Below are 14985 nucleotides of genomic sequence, written 5' to 3' on the forward strand. Positions count from 1 at the left end.
TAATAATAATATGGTTCCGCAATTTACAAGTAAAGCTTTAATCTGTTCAAAACAATTATGGGTTCTGGCTTTTTTCTGATTTATTATGTATTTTTTTTGCTAGTTATAAAATTTCTTACCGGCATCGCAATATGGGCTTCCGTCTTCCAAGAAGAATGGAGAGTTGCCGAATAATTTTCCACAGTATGTGCAGTTAAAGCATTCAGGATGGAAGTTCTTTCCTATTGCCTTCAAGCAGTCCTATATAAAAAAAATATGGATATATTAAGTATCTAAATTTAAATCTATTCAGTATTTTGTGTCAACATATTTTAACTAGTGTCACAGCAATTTAACCCATTTCAAGGCTATTTGGATGATATATTTCTTGCCAATTACTTGACAACTACTAGTCAGTCAACTACTCCTCTTCAAATGTAATGGTTGGGTAAAATGCCCATACCATGATCAACATTTTATGTGTTTGCACTATTTAAGTGGCTGTTTTTCATGTATGTATTTATTAATTTTTCATCATCCGGAGTTGCACAGCAGACAATTGAAACATCAGATGTAAATATTTTAATGCAATTTTAACATCTAATATCCAATGTTTAACACGATGCGCACAACTCTAAGTAGTGGTACTTTTTTATACATTAACCATTGGCTCAGAAGATGACATTTTTGTCGAAAGCGCTTAGCTAAGGATAATAAAATACCTTTATCGCCAACCATCACTAAAGTCATTTATTATTGTACTCATTTGCCCTCATTTGCGGCAGTAAAGTAACACTTTATTGTACTGAAAGAAGAATTTTACTTTACCTGCCGCGATTAATCGGAACTGAATGTAAGTGGTCGATGGGTGGTTGATCAAATCAATTATTTATTTGAGTTAACTTACAATTTATTTACTTTAATTATTAAAAATATTGTACAAAATTTACGACATTGTTATTATTATTATTATTATCAGATTTAGCCATACGGCTCACACTCCCTCTAAGGGGGAAAATTGACTCATCCCAGATACCTACGGTATCAAAAGGATTGAGCTCTGGTGCGACTCTTTCCGTGTTATCGAGCCCTAGGTGACTTTTAATGCAGGTGTATCTCCCAGAAATTTTCGTACGCATCTGGCCGTCGCGAGTAGTACAGCTTTCTGCATGGTCTTATAAAGATGTTCATTCAGACCCAGCTTTTTTATGCTTTCGAGGAGGGTCTTCGGAATGACTCCAGTAGTAGAAATAATAATCGGTATCGTCTGGGTACTTTGCATTCTCCATTGCCTTCGTATTTGAATTTCTAGATCTCTGTATTTGGCGATCTTTTCAGTAAATTTACTACGTAGATTATTGTTGTTAGGTATCGCCACATCAATTAGTGTTGTTTGTCTTGTTAATTTATTAACTAGTACGAGATCTGGTCTATTATGTGCCACTGTTTGGTCTGTGAGCACAGTGCGGTCCCAGTATAGCTTGTAGTTGCCATCCTCAAGCATACTCTCAGGGACGTATTGATAATACGGGATATGGTCTGTTTGGAGAAGTCCCAGCTTGATAGCTATCTCTTGATGAAGGATTTTTGCTACTGCATCATGCCGTTCCTTGTATTCAGTTGCAGCAAATGCCTGGCAGCCCCCTGTAAGATGTTGGATGGTTTCTCGGGCTTGACATCCATATCGGCATCTGTCGTTTTGAACCTGAGGGTCTTTGATGATATATTTCAGGTAATTTCTGGTTGGTATAACCTGATCCTGAATGGCCAGTAATGAACCCTCCGTTTCAGGGAACATCTTTCCTGATGTCAACCAGTAGTTCGACGCTATATTGTCGACATAGTCTTGGCTGACCTCATTGGGATGTCGCCCGTGCAGAGGTTTACCCATCCAGGCGCGCAGTTTTTCGTCCTTAGTAAGGTGGTTTATGCGCATTTCTGGTTCCCTCAGATTGATCGGTGTTGTGTCATCTACTGCGCAGATAGCGCGATGTAGAGTAGATGTCTCAGCCTGCATCTGAAAATAAGTTCTTAAATTAGCAATTTGTTTATCTAATTGCTCACCTATATCCATAAGTCCTCTTCCTCCTAGATTCCGTGGTAATGTTGTTCTTTCTACTGCACTTTTAGGATGGTGTTTTTGTGCCTTTGTGAGGTGTGTTCGCACTTTTCGCTGAAGAGCTTCTATATCTGTTTTTGTCCACTTAACAATACCAAATGAGTAGCTAAGCGCGGAACATGCGTAGGTGTTTAGTGCCTTAAACAAATTTCTACTGTTAAGGTGTGAGCGAAGCAGCTGTTTTACCCTTCGTATAAACTCAGTAGTTATCTCTGTTTTCATTTGTTTATGGTCAATTTTCCGCGCTTGCTTTACTCCAAGATATTTGTACATATCTTCTTCACCCATGGCCTCGATGTTCTGGCCATTTTGCATATCGAATCCTCCGGGCTGTACTTTTCCTCTGACTATATTTAAAATACGGCACTTGTCTAGTCCGAAGTGCATACTAATATCATTAGAAAAAGTTTCTACAGTTTTTAGCATCTCGTCGAGTTGGTTTCGAGTGGAAGCCATTAATTTCAAATCATCCATGTACAATAAATGATTAAGCTTCGCCACCACATTGTTGTTATTTTTGATGCTAAAACCTGCATCTGTGGAGTTCAATAGCTGAGATAGTGGGTTCATAGCTAGACAGAACCACAGAGGACTCAACGAATTATTATTATCCAGATTTAGCCATACGGCTCACACTCCCTCTAAGGGGGAAATTGACTCATCCCAGATACCTACGGTATCAAAAGGATTGAGCTCTGGTGGGACTCTTTCCGTGTTATCGAGCCCTAGGTGACTTGGTATGCTGGAGTTTCTCCCAGAAATTTTCGTACGCATCTGGCCGTCGCGAGTAGTACAGCTTTCTGCATGGTCTTATAAAGGTGTTCATTTAGACCCAGCTTTTTTATGCTTTCGAGGAGGGTCATCGGAATGACTCCAGTAGTAGACATAATAATCGGTATCGTCTGGGTACTTTGCATTCTCCATTGCCTTCGTATTTGAATTTCCAGATCTCTGTACTTGGCGATTTTTTCAGTAAATTTACTACGTAGATTATTGTTGTTAGGTATCGCCACATCAATTAGTGTTGTTTGTCTTGTTAATTTATTAACTAGTACGAGATCTGGTCTATTATGTGCCACTGTTTGGTCTGTGAGCACAGTGCGGTCCCAGTATAGCTTGTAGTTGCCATCCTCAAGCATACTCTCGGGGACGTATTGATAATACGGGAGATGGTCCGTTTGGAGAAGTCCCAGCTTGATAGCTATCTCTTGATGAAGTATTTTTCCAACTGCGTCATGCCGTTCCTTGTATTCAGTTGCAGCAAATGCCTGGCAGCCCCCTGTAAGATGTTGGATGGTTTCTTGGGCTTGACATCCATATCGGCATCTGTCGTGTTGAACCTGAGGGTCTTTGATGATATGTTTCAGGTAATTTCTGGTTGGTATAACCTGATCCTGAATGGCCAGTAATGAACCCTCCGTTTCAGGGAACATCTTTCCTGCTGTCAACCAATAGTTCGACGCTGTATTGTCGACATAGTCTTGGCTGACCTCATTGGGATGTCGCCCGTGCAGAGGTTTACCCATCCAGGCGCGCATTTTTTCGTCTTTAGTGAGGTGGTTTATGCGCATTTCTGGTTCCCTCAGTTTGATCGGTGTTGTGTCATCTACTGCGCAAATAGCGCGATGTAGAATAGATGTCTCAGCTTGCATCTGAAAATAAGATCTTAAATTAGCAATTTGTTTATCTAATTGCTCACCTATATCCATAAGTCCTCTTCCTCCTAGATTCCGTGGTAATGTCGTTCTTTCTACTGCACTTTTAGGATGGTGTTTTTGTGCCTTTGTGAGGTGTGTTCGTACTTTTCGCTGAAGATTTTCTATATCTGTTTTTGTCCACTTAACAATACCAAATAAATAGCTAAGCGCGGAACAAGCGTAGGTGTTTAGTGCCTTAAACAAATTTTTACTGTTAAGCTGTGAACGAAGCAGCTGTTTTATCCTTCGTATAAACTCAGTAGTTATCTCAGTTTTCATTTGCTTATGGTCAATTTTCCGCGCCTGCTTTACTCCAAGATATTTGTATATATCGTTTTCACCCATGGCCTCGATGTTCTGGCCATTTTGCATATCGAATCCACCGGGCTGTATCTTTCCTCTGACTATATTTAAAACGCGGCACTTGTCTAGTCCAAAGTGCATATTAATATCATTAGAGAATGTTTCTACTGTTTTTAGCATTTCTTCTAGATTGTCTCGAGTAGAAGCCATTAATTTCAAATCATCCATATACAACAGATGATTAAGCTTCGCTACTACAGTATTGTTGTTTTTAATGCTAAAACCTGAGTCAGTGGAATTTAATAGCTGTGATAGAGGGTTCATAGCCAAACAGAACCACAATGGACTCAGCGCGTCTCCTTGAAACAGGCCCCGGTTGATTGCGATATTTTCCGTTTCGATATTGTTTTCACCAGGTATTTGGAGGTGAATTTTAGTCTTCCAACCTGTCATTATATGCCTTAAAAAAGTCACTATGTTATCATCGACTTTGTATATTCTCAATATATCTATAAGCCATTCATGCGGCACTGAATCAAAGGCCTTTTTATAGTCAATAAAGGTAGTAAAGAGGTTCCTTTTTTTGGTGAATGCCTGGTTAGAAATGACTGAGTCGATGATCAGTTGTTCTTTGCAACCCATAGAACCCTTAGCGCATCCTTTCTGTTGAGGCTCTATGATATTGTTTAGAGCACAGTGTTGGTAGATACGCCGGGTTATACAGGATGTGACCAATTTATACAAAGTTGGAAGACAAGTAATTGGGCGGTACTTGGCTGGATCTTGGGTGTTATTTTGATCCTTCGGTATTAAATAAGTGGTTCCCTGAGTTAGAAATGATGGTATTTCCTGCGGGTTAGAAATAACATGATTAATTAATGTTGACAAGCACTCATGAATACTCCAAAACTTCTTAAGCCAGAAGTTCTGAACTCCGTCTGGTCCAGGAGATTTCCAGTTATGAAGCTCTTTGATGATATTTGAGACCTCATCGGTAGTGAATGGTTCGTAGTTAGCTGTGACATAGTGGTGACAGTTCTGCGTCGTATCTTCTATCCAGCCAGCATTGTTGTTAAGAGCAGCTGGTGTGGAAAGTTGATTTCCCCAAAACTCATGAATCTCTTCTTGGCTTGGGTAAGACTTGTCGACACTTTCTACGGTGGAATTGAGTTTTCGGTAGAACGCCTTCTCGGAGTTCTCAAAAAGTGCATTGTCACATTTTCGGTTGTTACTAACTTTATACCTTCTTAATCGACCTGAATAGATGGAGAGTTTTTGTTTTAATGTATCCAGACACTGTTGGGCTGTGTTATTTTCCGGATCGTATCTCGAGTGTCTTGCAGTGCTCCGCATTATTTCTTCAGCTCTCTTAATGACTTTTCTACTTGTTACACCTCTTATATATTCTGTTACTTGACCAATATCCCTACGCAGTAATTCAATTTTTCCTAGAAGTCTTTTTTCCCAAGGTGCAGTCCTGTTACAAGTCCTTCCGTTATTAGTACCCCGTCTTGTTCTGATCTTAACGCCCACTACATTAGCAATTGCTGTTGCTGCACAGTAGATTAGCATATGCAGATATTCCAATGAGTGGGCTTCTACGACATAGTTGGGTAGGACTTCAGTGTTCACAATTTGTAACAGCGCACCTAGTTTCTTACAAGAGTTTATTCGTGGTAGCGGTGGTCTGCTAAGGTGGTTTATTATTATTATTATTATTATTATTATACATAAACAAGGGCAGAGGGACAAGTCCCTATTATGCCCAAAAACAAAGAAATTACATAAGTAACCTACTAGTAAATACAATATAAAAAAAAACAACAACAACAACAAAAAAAAGATACAATTTGGGTTTACATAAAAAAATATTTCAACTATAATAGAAAACTGTCAAGTCTGTTTTTAAATGTGTTGGTAGAGGGGACTGAGATAATGTTATCATCCAGGTTATTCCAAATATCGAAAACTCTATTTGTTAAAAAATTCTGTCTTGGTCTCGTACAAAAGTTCTCTTTTTTCAGTTTAAATTGGTGACCTCTAAGGCGTTCATCTTGATTGATTGTAAAAATTTCGTCGAGATTTCCGAAATTAAATTTTAATATTTTAAATGTGGTTATTAAGTCGCCACGTTGTCGGCGAAGTCCAAAAGAAGTTAGGTGGGCCATACTGAGCCTTTCTTCATAGGAAGGTCTTCTCAGTCCCAATGGAATTCGAGTGGCTTTTCTTTGGACGTTTTCCAACAAAATTTTGTCTCGAACCAAATCAGGATACCACGTTGGGCCAGCATATTCAAGAATCGGTCTTATGTAAAGTTATATGTGTAAAGTTTACAAAATGACTGCATTGAAGCTCTCGAAAAACACCTCCGAATAAGATATAGTCTGGAGTTCGCACGTTTACAAATAGACTGAATATGGTCGGACCACGTTAGGCTGTTGTTTACGATAACACCGAGGTCGTTATACGAGAACACTGAATCTAATGGTTGTCCGTTAACGAAGTACGGCACAAGTGGATTGTTTTTACCAATTCTAAGCACTACACATTTTTCCGTGTTTAAGGGTAGTAACCACTGGGAACACCAAGTAAAAATAGAGTCCAAGTCTCTTTGGAGGGCTAACTGGTTTGTGATAGGATTGGCATATATTTTTGTGTCATCAGCATATAACGATATTTTACTTGAAACATAGGAAGGAACATCGCTGGTATAAACCGTAAAAAGCAGAGGTCCAAGGACAGAACCCTGCGGCACTCCACTTTCCACTAACCTGTCCTGTGAGAAAGATTCGCCAACTCTAACTTTGTAATGTCGATCTGTCAGGAAATCATCAATCCAGCATAATAAAGTACCGCGAACTCCGAAATGTTCTAGCTTATGTAGAAGTCTGCGCTTAGGAACACGGTCAAAGGCTTTAGAGAAATCTAGATAAACAACGTCGACCGGCTGTGAACTGTTAATAGATGACGTCCAGTCGTTAACACAATGTAGGAGATTGGTTAGAGTAGAGCGACCAGAAACAAATCCATGTTGTTGTGTTGGAATAACATTTTCTTGGAGAAGGAATTTAGTCATCTCCTCGGAAATAATGGCTTCCATGACTTTGCTAACTACTGGTAGTAAGCTAATCGGACGATAATTGTTGGGATCGAGTTTGTTGCCTTTTTTAAAAATAGGAGTGACCGATGCTAATTTCCAATTAGGGGGTAAGGAATTCTGGATAAAAGAAGTCTGCATAATTAACGTTAAAGGTATTGCAAGTGTGTCTGCGCATATTTTTAATAGTTTTGGTGTTAAACCATCTAAACCAGGTGAAGCGGATGTGCGAAGTTTTATTAAGTGTTGTTTGACATGATCCACTGTAAATTCGACTTGCCGTAAGGATGCACCGACACGATTACACCTAATAGGAGGTAGATTACCATCATTCGATTCTTTAGTAAAAACCTGTGAAAATGCTAAAGATAGAGTTTCAGAAGAATCTTTGTCAGAAGAGCATAAAGTCTGATTAGGTTTTTGAAGTAGAGGAATGGAAACTTTAGACGTCAATGAGGACCTTATGTATTTGTAGACTTTTTCATATTAACACTGTCAATAACACTTGTTTCAAAATTTTGTCTTAAAGTTTTTAGAAAAGTTTGTAAGTTATTTGAATATCTGCGGTGGTTTTGAAAATCAGTGAGAAGCCCGGTCTGTTTAAATTTCCGCCAGAGATGTCGTTTGTGATTAATTTGGTTTATTGCTGTTCGATTTATCCAGGGTTTAAGATTGTTTTTATAAATATTACGGAAGGTAGTGTTTGTAGAAATTATATTGTGGACGGCATCGAGAAATGTTGCGGCCAGTTGATTTGAGATAGCTTAGTGTCGATTTCAGAAAAGTTGGTAATAGTATATGTTACAGTATTATTTTTGCTGGGTAGTATTTGGTTGAATTGAATGTGAGCTGTTATAACTGCATGATCTGACTTTCCTATAGGAGAACTGATTTCAAGAGATGAAATTAGCTCTTCGTCGTTAATTAGCACTAGATCTAAAATAGAAGGTTGGTTATTAATTCTAAATCGGGTAGGTTCTGTGATGAGTTGTATCAGGTTCGAATTTACTACAAAATTTTTAAACAAATTATGAGCGTTTTCGGCGTCAGATAATGCAGTTATTGGCCAGGTGATCTCTGGGAAATTAAAATCTCCAGTAATGATAAGATTATCAAAAGATGATAGTTCGTCAAGTTTAGTAAGTAAAACATTATCGTGAGCAAGTATTGTCAAAGGTGGGCGATATATACACACTAAATTAAGGCAAAATGGATTTTTAGTAATAGATAAGTGAATAGCATCTATTCCAGGAATATCTAATGGCTTAATGTCAATTTTGAAAGTTGTGGTAATAATATTAGATAAATAAATGCATACACCACCATAATTGTTAATTAAATTGATGTCGAAAAGTGAAATTCTGTAGTATTTTGTAATTATATTCATATAAAATAAATCAACACTTTACCGATTTAGAATTATTCAATACTGATAAATATCGATTAAAAATCGAAAGCGGCCATCATGCAGAAGTCACCTGTCATCACTGTCATGAAATTTTTTTTACGTCTAAAATTTTAAAAAATTCTTAAATTGTAAATTGTAAGTAAGTATTAAAACCAATAACAAATTGGTGGCGATAAAAGTTCGTATGCACCACGTCAGTAAAGGCTCTTTATCGAACTCGTCTGTTTTTCGCCTCGCTCGCTAGGCTCGCTCTGCTCATAATATCAGACTCGTTCGATAAAGAGTAACTTTACTGACTTGGTACATAAATAACTATTAGACACTTTCGTGTCGAAAACACGTAAGGAGTTTTCCTAACTCCTTGATAGATCCATTTCCAGAAATAAGAGGAAGACACAGAATAAGGTTCCTTAAAGTCATCAATGGAGGCCCGGACGCTCAACATACGCTGATGAATAAGTTAGAAGCCTTTGAACTCTGGCTTTATAGAAGAATCGGGACAGAATAGGTACAGATAGGGAACTGCTAAATATCATCAAAGTTATCTACCTGGGACTCATAATGAGAAACGAAAAATACCGCCTCATGCAACTGATCATCCAGGGTAAGATTGTAAGATTGAAGGAAAACGCGGTCCCGGTAGGCCCCAGATTTCATCGCTTAGAAATATTAGAGACTGGACCGGCCTTGATTCAACATCTTTGTTTAGAACCGCATTGGACAGAGACAGATTTGCCAGTGTAGTCGCTAATCTCCGCTAAATAAGACAGCACCATAAGAAGAAGAATGACATCAATTAATATGAAAGGAATGTTGGAATACGTACTTGACGAAGGAAGGTGATGGAAAGAAACAACTGAAGAGAAATACGCTTGGAGGCGGCGAACCACATAATATTTTAAAACCAATGAATATTTGTATTTATATTTTTATATGTATATGATATTGCTATTTAATACTAACAATGTACTCACCGCTTTGATTTTGCCACCACATTTAGAGCATGGAGGAGCTAAGTATTGTTCGAAGCAGTACTCACAGTATAGTTGTCCACGTTCTTCTACAAATCCAATATCTTGAAGAGGTCTTCTGCATGAAGGAGTCGAGCAGATGAAATGGTTAGGGCACCAAATCTTTCCAAGGGCTGTTATAAATGGACCTCTGTGGTTTAAAGAGTGGGGATTGTATCAGTTTATTTTAATAAAGGCTTTTCATTGTTAGTTTGAATTTGGAAGTAGTTGGAAGACTATAATATATCTGTTTTGTATAAGATGATAAAAAAATGAGCAAACTGAACAATACACTAGACAAATGAATTACAAAAAACCAATTTTTAAATGTATGTAAATATGTCTTCTCAGTGTGTTGTTAACTGGGTAAGTTTATAATCAATGCTGTTACGTTTATTCTATATAAAATTTATGTAAATATTATTAAGAATAATTACGACACCTTTAGAAGCATTTTGCAATTTCTTCATACGTTTGCCGAAGATGTCTCTTTAAGTAATACAGAATCTGAGTTTTTGGTTGAGGATGAAGACACAAAGTGAACATTCTGATACCAAAAAAGTTTCGAAAAGGTGAAAAGAAAAAAGGTTCTTTCATACAAAGGTAATTTTTCTCTTTGTCGAATTTTTAAATAGAATTATCTGAAAAATTTTGAAAATGTTTAATAATTAAGTTTTATATAATCTTTTTGTAGTGAAAATAAATATAGTCATTCCAAATACATCTACATATACAGGGTATCACAAAGAGATGTTATAAATTAAACCAATATTTGTAGGTATAAAACCAAGTCAGTCGATAAGGTCTTAAGTAAAAATGCACTGAAGTACGCTGAATTAAAATGTTAATTTTTTTTGTATTGTTGAAGACACAGTACATCGGAGCACAGTACAACAGTTAAATGATGGGCCAAGAATATTACAGCAGGAAGTGTATTCTGCAATAACAGAGCTAAAGCATTACATGGTAAAGCAGCAGGTCCCGATAATATACAAGTAGAACTACTCAAACTAATGGACAACGAATCAATAGCAATAATCACAAGGATACTCAATAACATATACAACTCTAAAGAAACACCAACAGAATTACTGAAGTCTGAGTTTATTGCACTTTCAAAAAAAAACACGAGCCAAGTAATGCCAAGAATACCGTACGATAAGCCTCATTAGTCACCTCCTAAAATCGTTCCTAAAGGTAATCCATAAGAGGATTTACAAGTTTTTAAAAGTAAAATTTCCCCCAACCATTTTGGGTTCGTAAAGCCGCGTTTACACGATGACAATTGGCGAGACTTACTTAGTTAGTCCTAAAGTTGCGTTTACACGATGGCAATTGGCGAGACAATTGTCATTGGACAATTGTCATCACGTGGTTGCGGATTGTCGGAGGCCAGTCCAGTTGAAAGAGAAGATGTTTACACGGGGCCAACTATTGCCATGGCAGTAGACAGCTAAAACATGGCCTACTGCTCGTCATCTAGAGGGAACTGGCAAAAAACAAGACAGCACTACTAGCCCACACCGTTCACACAGCGCCAATTGTCGCTACAATTGAGATTTCGAGTGGTGGGGGACTCACTGGGCGCAGCTCATTGTCCTCAGTCTACTCCCGGAGACAACTGAATTTTGGGCCAATTGTGTGGGCAGTTGGCAAGGCAATTGGCCTGAAGTGTTTACACGAAGACAATAATTTTATGCCAGTCAGTTGTCTTCTGACAATTGTCTCGCCAATTGCCATCGTGTAAACGCGACTATAGAGACGCCAATTGCGACGTATACCTACGTATGTCTGATTGATTCTGAGAAAGCGTTTGGTACAGCACGCAAAGATGATACAACACTAATATAAGCAGGAACTAACAAGCAAGATCTAAAAATAATTAGAAACCTTTACTGCAACCACAACGCAAATCTCAGAGTTGAAGGTGAACACACGGAATATGTGAAGGTCATGCGTGGAATGAGGCAAGACTGTATTTTGTCTCGTCTAATCTTCAATTTCTACTCTGAAAGAATATTTATCGAAGCTTTACATGAAACTAAAAAAAGTATTTTTCTAAATGGGTACCGGCTTAACAACATCAGATATGCAGATTACACCATAGTATTTGCGGACAACCTAGAAGACCTACCAGTCCTTATAAACAAAAATAACGTATTACAATATATGAACCAAACTCCTGCACACAGCGTGAAGCACTACAACTACCATAATAAATTAATAATGGACCAACAACCAAGAAATAAGAGGGCGCATCTGAAAAGCTAGATCCACCTTCAAACGAATGGGAGCATTCTTCAAAAGCCACAACGTCTCTCTTGTTGTAAAAGTAAGAATGCTGCGACGCTACGTCTTCTCTGTCTTTTTTATGGTGTTGAATCGTGAACCTAGAACGAAGATATGTGCATAAAATTGGAAGCATTTGAGATGTGGCTATATCACAGAATACTTACAATCCCGTAGACTGACCGAGTGACAAATGAGAAGGTCCTCAGAAAAATTAATAAGAACCAAGAGGTACTGACCACCATCAAACCTCAAAAGTTACAATACTTCGGACACATTATGCGAAATGAATCCAGATATGTCCTACAAGTTATCATCATCATTCTCTTTGCCTTATCCTTATGCGGGGTCGGCTTCCCTAATTGCACTTCTCCACACAATTCTATCTTGGGTCATATCAATGTCAATCCCCTTTACCAACATGACCTGCCTTATCGTCTCCCCCCCCCAGGTCTTCTTTGGTCTTCCTCTCCTACTGCTTCCAGGAATCTGCACTTCAGCTATTCCTCGTATTGGGTGATTACCGTCTTGACGTTGAACATGACCAAACCATCTTAACATATGCTCTCTCATTTTGGCATCAATTGGTGCCACACCTAAACTTCCCCTAATATACCCATTTCTAATTTTATCCTTCTTTGTCACTCCACTCATCAATCTAAGCATTCTCATTTCCGCTACATGCATTCGTTATTCCTCTTTCTTCTTCACTGCCCAACATTCAGTTCCGTACATCATAGCCGGTCTTATGGCTGTTTTATGGAATTTTCCCTTCAGCTTCATTGGAATTTTTTTGTCACACAACACACCACTCGCTTCTTTCCACTTCATCCATCCAGCCCTAATTCTACTGCATGCATCTCCATCTATTTCTCCATTACTCTGTAATACCGATCCCAGGTACTTAAAACTATTGCTTTTTACAATCAGTTCACCATCCAAAGATACCAATTTATTTGTAGTAACTCCACCTTTAAATGAACATTCCAAATACTCTGTTTTTGTCCTACTAAGTTTTAAACATTTTTCCTCCAGAGCTTGCCTCCACTCTTCGAGTTTATGTTCTAAGTCTCTTTCACTATTTCCTACTAACACGACATCATAAGCATACATTAAGCACCATGGAATGTTACCCTGTAGTTTCGCTGTTATCTGGTCCAAAACTAATGAGAATAAATACAGACTAAGCACAGAGCCTTGGTGCAATCCTACTTTCACATGAAATTTATCAGTCTCTCCTACACCTGTCTTGAAACTAGTCGTTACTCCCTTATACATATCCCTCACAATCTTTACATATTCACCAGGGACTCCTTTCTTATTGAGTGCCCACCACATAATCTCTCGAGGAACTCTATCATATGCTTTTTCAAGATCAATGAATACCATATGAGCGTATTATGCAACGAAAATTATTTGGAAAGCAAAGTCCAGGAATAAAAAGAAGAACAACCTGGTGGAAAAATCTCAGAATCTGGTTCAATTCAACATATATGTGTAGCTTTTCCGCGTGGCTGCAGATAGGATTAACATTGCCGTGCTAATCGCCAACATTCGTCACTGATAGGCACATCAAGAAAAAAGTATTTTTTAGTGATAGAGATCTTCTATAAATAAAATTGTTTTTCGGTTTTGCTGGTAAGGGAATGCTAAGAGCCATACAAAATATCCGGAAAATGGTAAACAGTTTTAACACAACAATAAAATATTTGAATATGAATCGTGTCGACATTCATTTCAATAAAATATTTGCCTCTCGTTTACTTAGTTAACCTTAAGATGACCAAGCGGGGGAAATCTGGACCCCAGCGTATGTTTTTCATTAATAAATTCAAAAGTATTTTCAATTTTTAACTCATTATTTTTTTTATTTGACTTTAATATCATTCTAGATATCCTCATATTTTGAAATAAAAAAAATTCCGTATATTTTACGAATAAAAAATATATTCTGTAGTTGATGTTTAGTAAGATACCGTCTATTATGTGTAATTCCAAGTAGTTTTACGCTAATGACGTCGACTTTGCAAAGTAACAAGACACTTACTCAACATACACAGTACACATGACATTAATACTCATGTTGTGACTGGCTGAATGACATAAAGTCCATGACATAAAAAAACTTAATTTTTTGTTAATTGTCATTTTTGACATTTTTGACCTGGGGTCATTTTTTACCCCCCTTGGTTATCCGTGTACCTAACAAAAAAAGGTTGGTCATCGGAAGGTTAAGTAAGACCTTGTTAGTATCACTAAAATTGTGGTATATATTATTACCAATTTTGTGATTCACTGTACATCAACTAAGAGCGTATCCAAAACTTATTTTATATAAAAATGCTTTAAAAATCAAATAATATTATGTATTAGGTTATTTATATAGTTAGCAAGTATTTGACAAGGAACAGTATTAATAATAATTATTACTATTAGATGAGGTTATAAAGTAAGAACACCAAAACTTAATTACTTCTCGAACCATGAATTCCAAGCACTTTTTGGTAAATAATAATAAAATTTGAATACGTCCTTTAAAAAAAATTTGTTAAATTACCTAACAATTTCACTATTACATATCCAACATATAGGCACACTTGCCAAATTGTTAGTATCTCGATAGTCAGAGGCATCCTTAGTGACGCCACTGTTTATATATATTTTACTGATACTGTTGCCATCCACGGGTTTACTAGAAAATGTCAAATGATCAGGTAGATCCAAATCAGAGATTTTGACAGAATATAAATCGTTTTTGGAAGTATTACTATAGTCATTTATAGGAACGAAAAGTTCAGATGTGACTTTTTTGTTATTATTAGTAATAGTTGTCTCAACATTTGAAACCACGTAGTTCATTTTTGGACTTTGCGTATCGGATAGAGTAACTTTTTTTAACTTTGGAGTCAAGGTTTTTATCTCGGATATCACTTTTTCCTTAGAAGTTTCAGTGGTCTGAATGTTTTTGCCACTGGACGAAGAATACGACGAATAGTCGGATCTTGGGGAAGAACCGATTGAATCAAGCTGGGGAGAAATGCTTTGATATGGAATTGTGACATTAATTTGGCTATAAACCGGAA

The 14985-nt window shown here is 37.3% G+C and overlaps 2 protein-coding genes across 5 annotated transcripts in view; both read right to left on the reverse strand.

Moving 5' to 3' along the window:
- LOC114332799 (PDZ and LIM domain protein Zasp) overlaps window positions 1-14985 on the reverse strand; it is a 252434-nt gene that overhangs the window by 14610 nt on the left and 222839 nt on the right. For all 4 annotated transcript variants that reach the window (XM_050645685.1, XM_050645672.1, XM_050645694.1 and 1 more), the window contains 2 exons: window positions 9578-9764; window positions 120-240 (listed from right to left, as the gene is read on the reverse strand). In XM_050645685.1, the coding sequence (XP_050501642.1) occupies window positions 120-240; window positions 9578-9764 (308 nt within the window). The remainder of the gene's footprint in view (window positions 1-119; window positions 241-9577; window positions 9765-14985) is intronic.
- Window positions 189-2678, reverse strand: LOC126881426 (uncharacterized). Its single transcript, XM_050645703.1, has one exon. The coding sequence runs from the start codon at window positions 2666-2668 to the stop codon at window positions 1070-1072; it is 1599 nt and encodes a 532-aa protein (XP_050501660.1). The 5' UTR covers window positions 2669-2678; the 3' UTR covers window positions 189-1069.

Source organism: Diabrotica virgifera, chromosome 1 (genome assembly GCF_917563875.1).
Source record: "Diabrotica virgifera virgifera chromosome 1, PGI_DIABVI_V3a".
In the NCBI taxonomy this organism is placed as follows: domain Eukaryota; kingdom Metazoa; phylum Arthropoda; class Insecta; order Coleoptera; family Chrysomelidae; genus Diabrotica; species Diabrotica virgifera.

Bases quoted from the DNA above. Each gene is read 5' to 3' on its own strand.
- LOC126881426 (XM_050645703.1), bottom strand. From the start codon at position 2,668: ATGAACCCACTATCTCAGCTATTGAACTCCACAGATGCAGGTTTTAGC.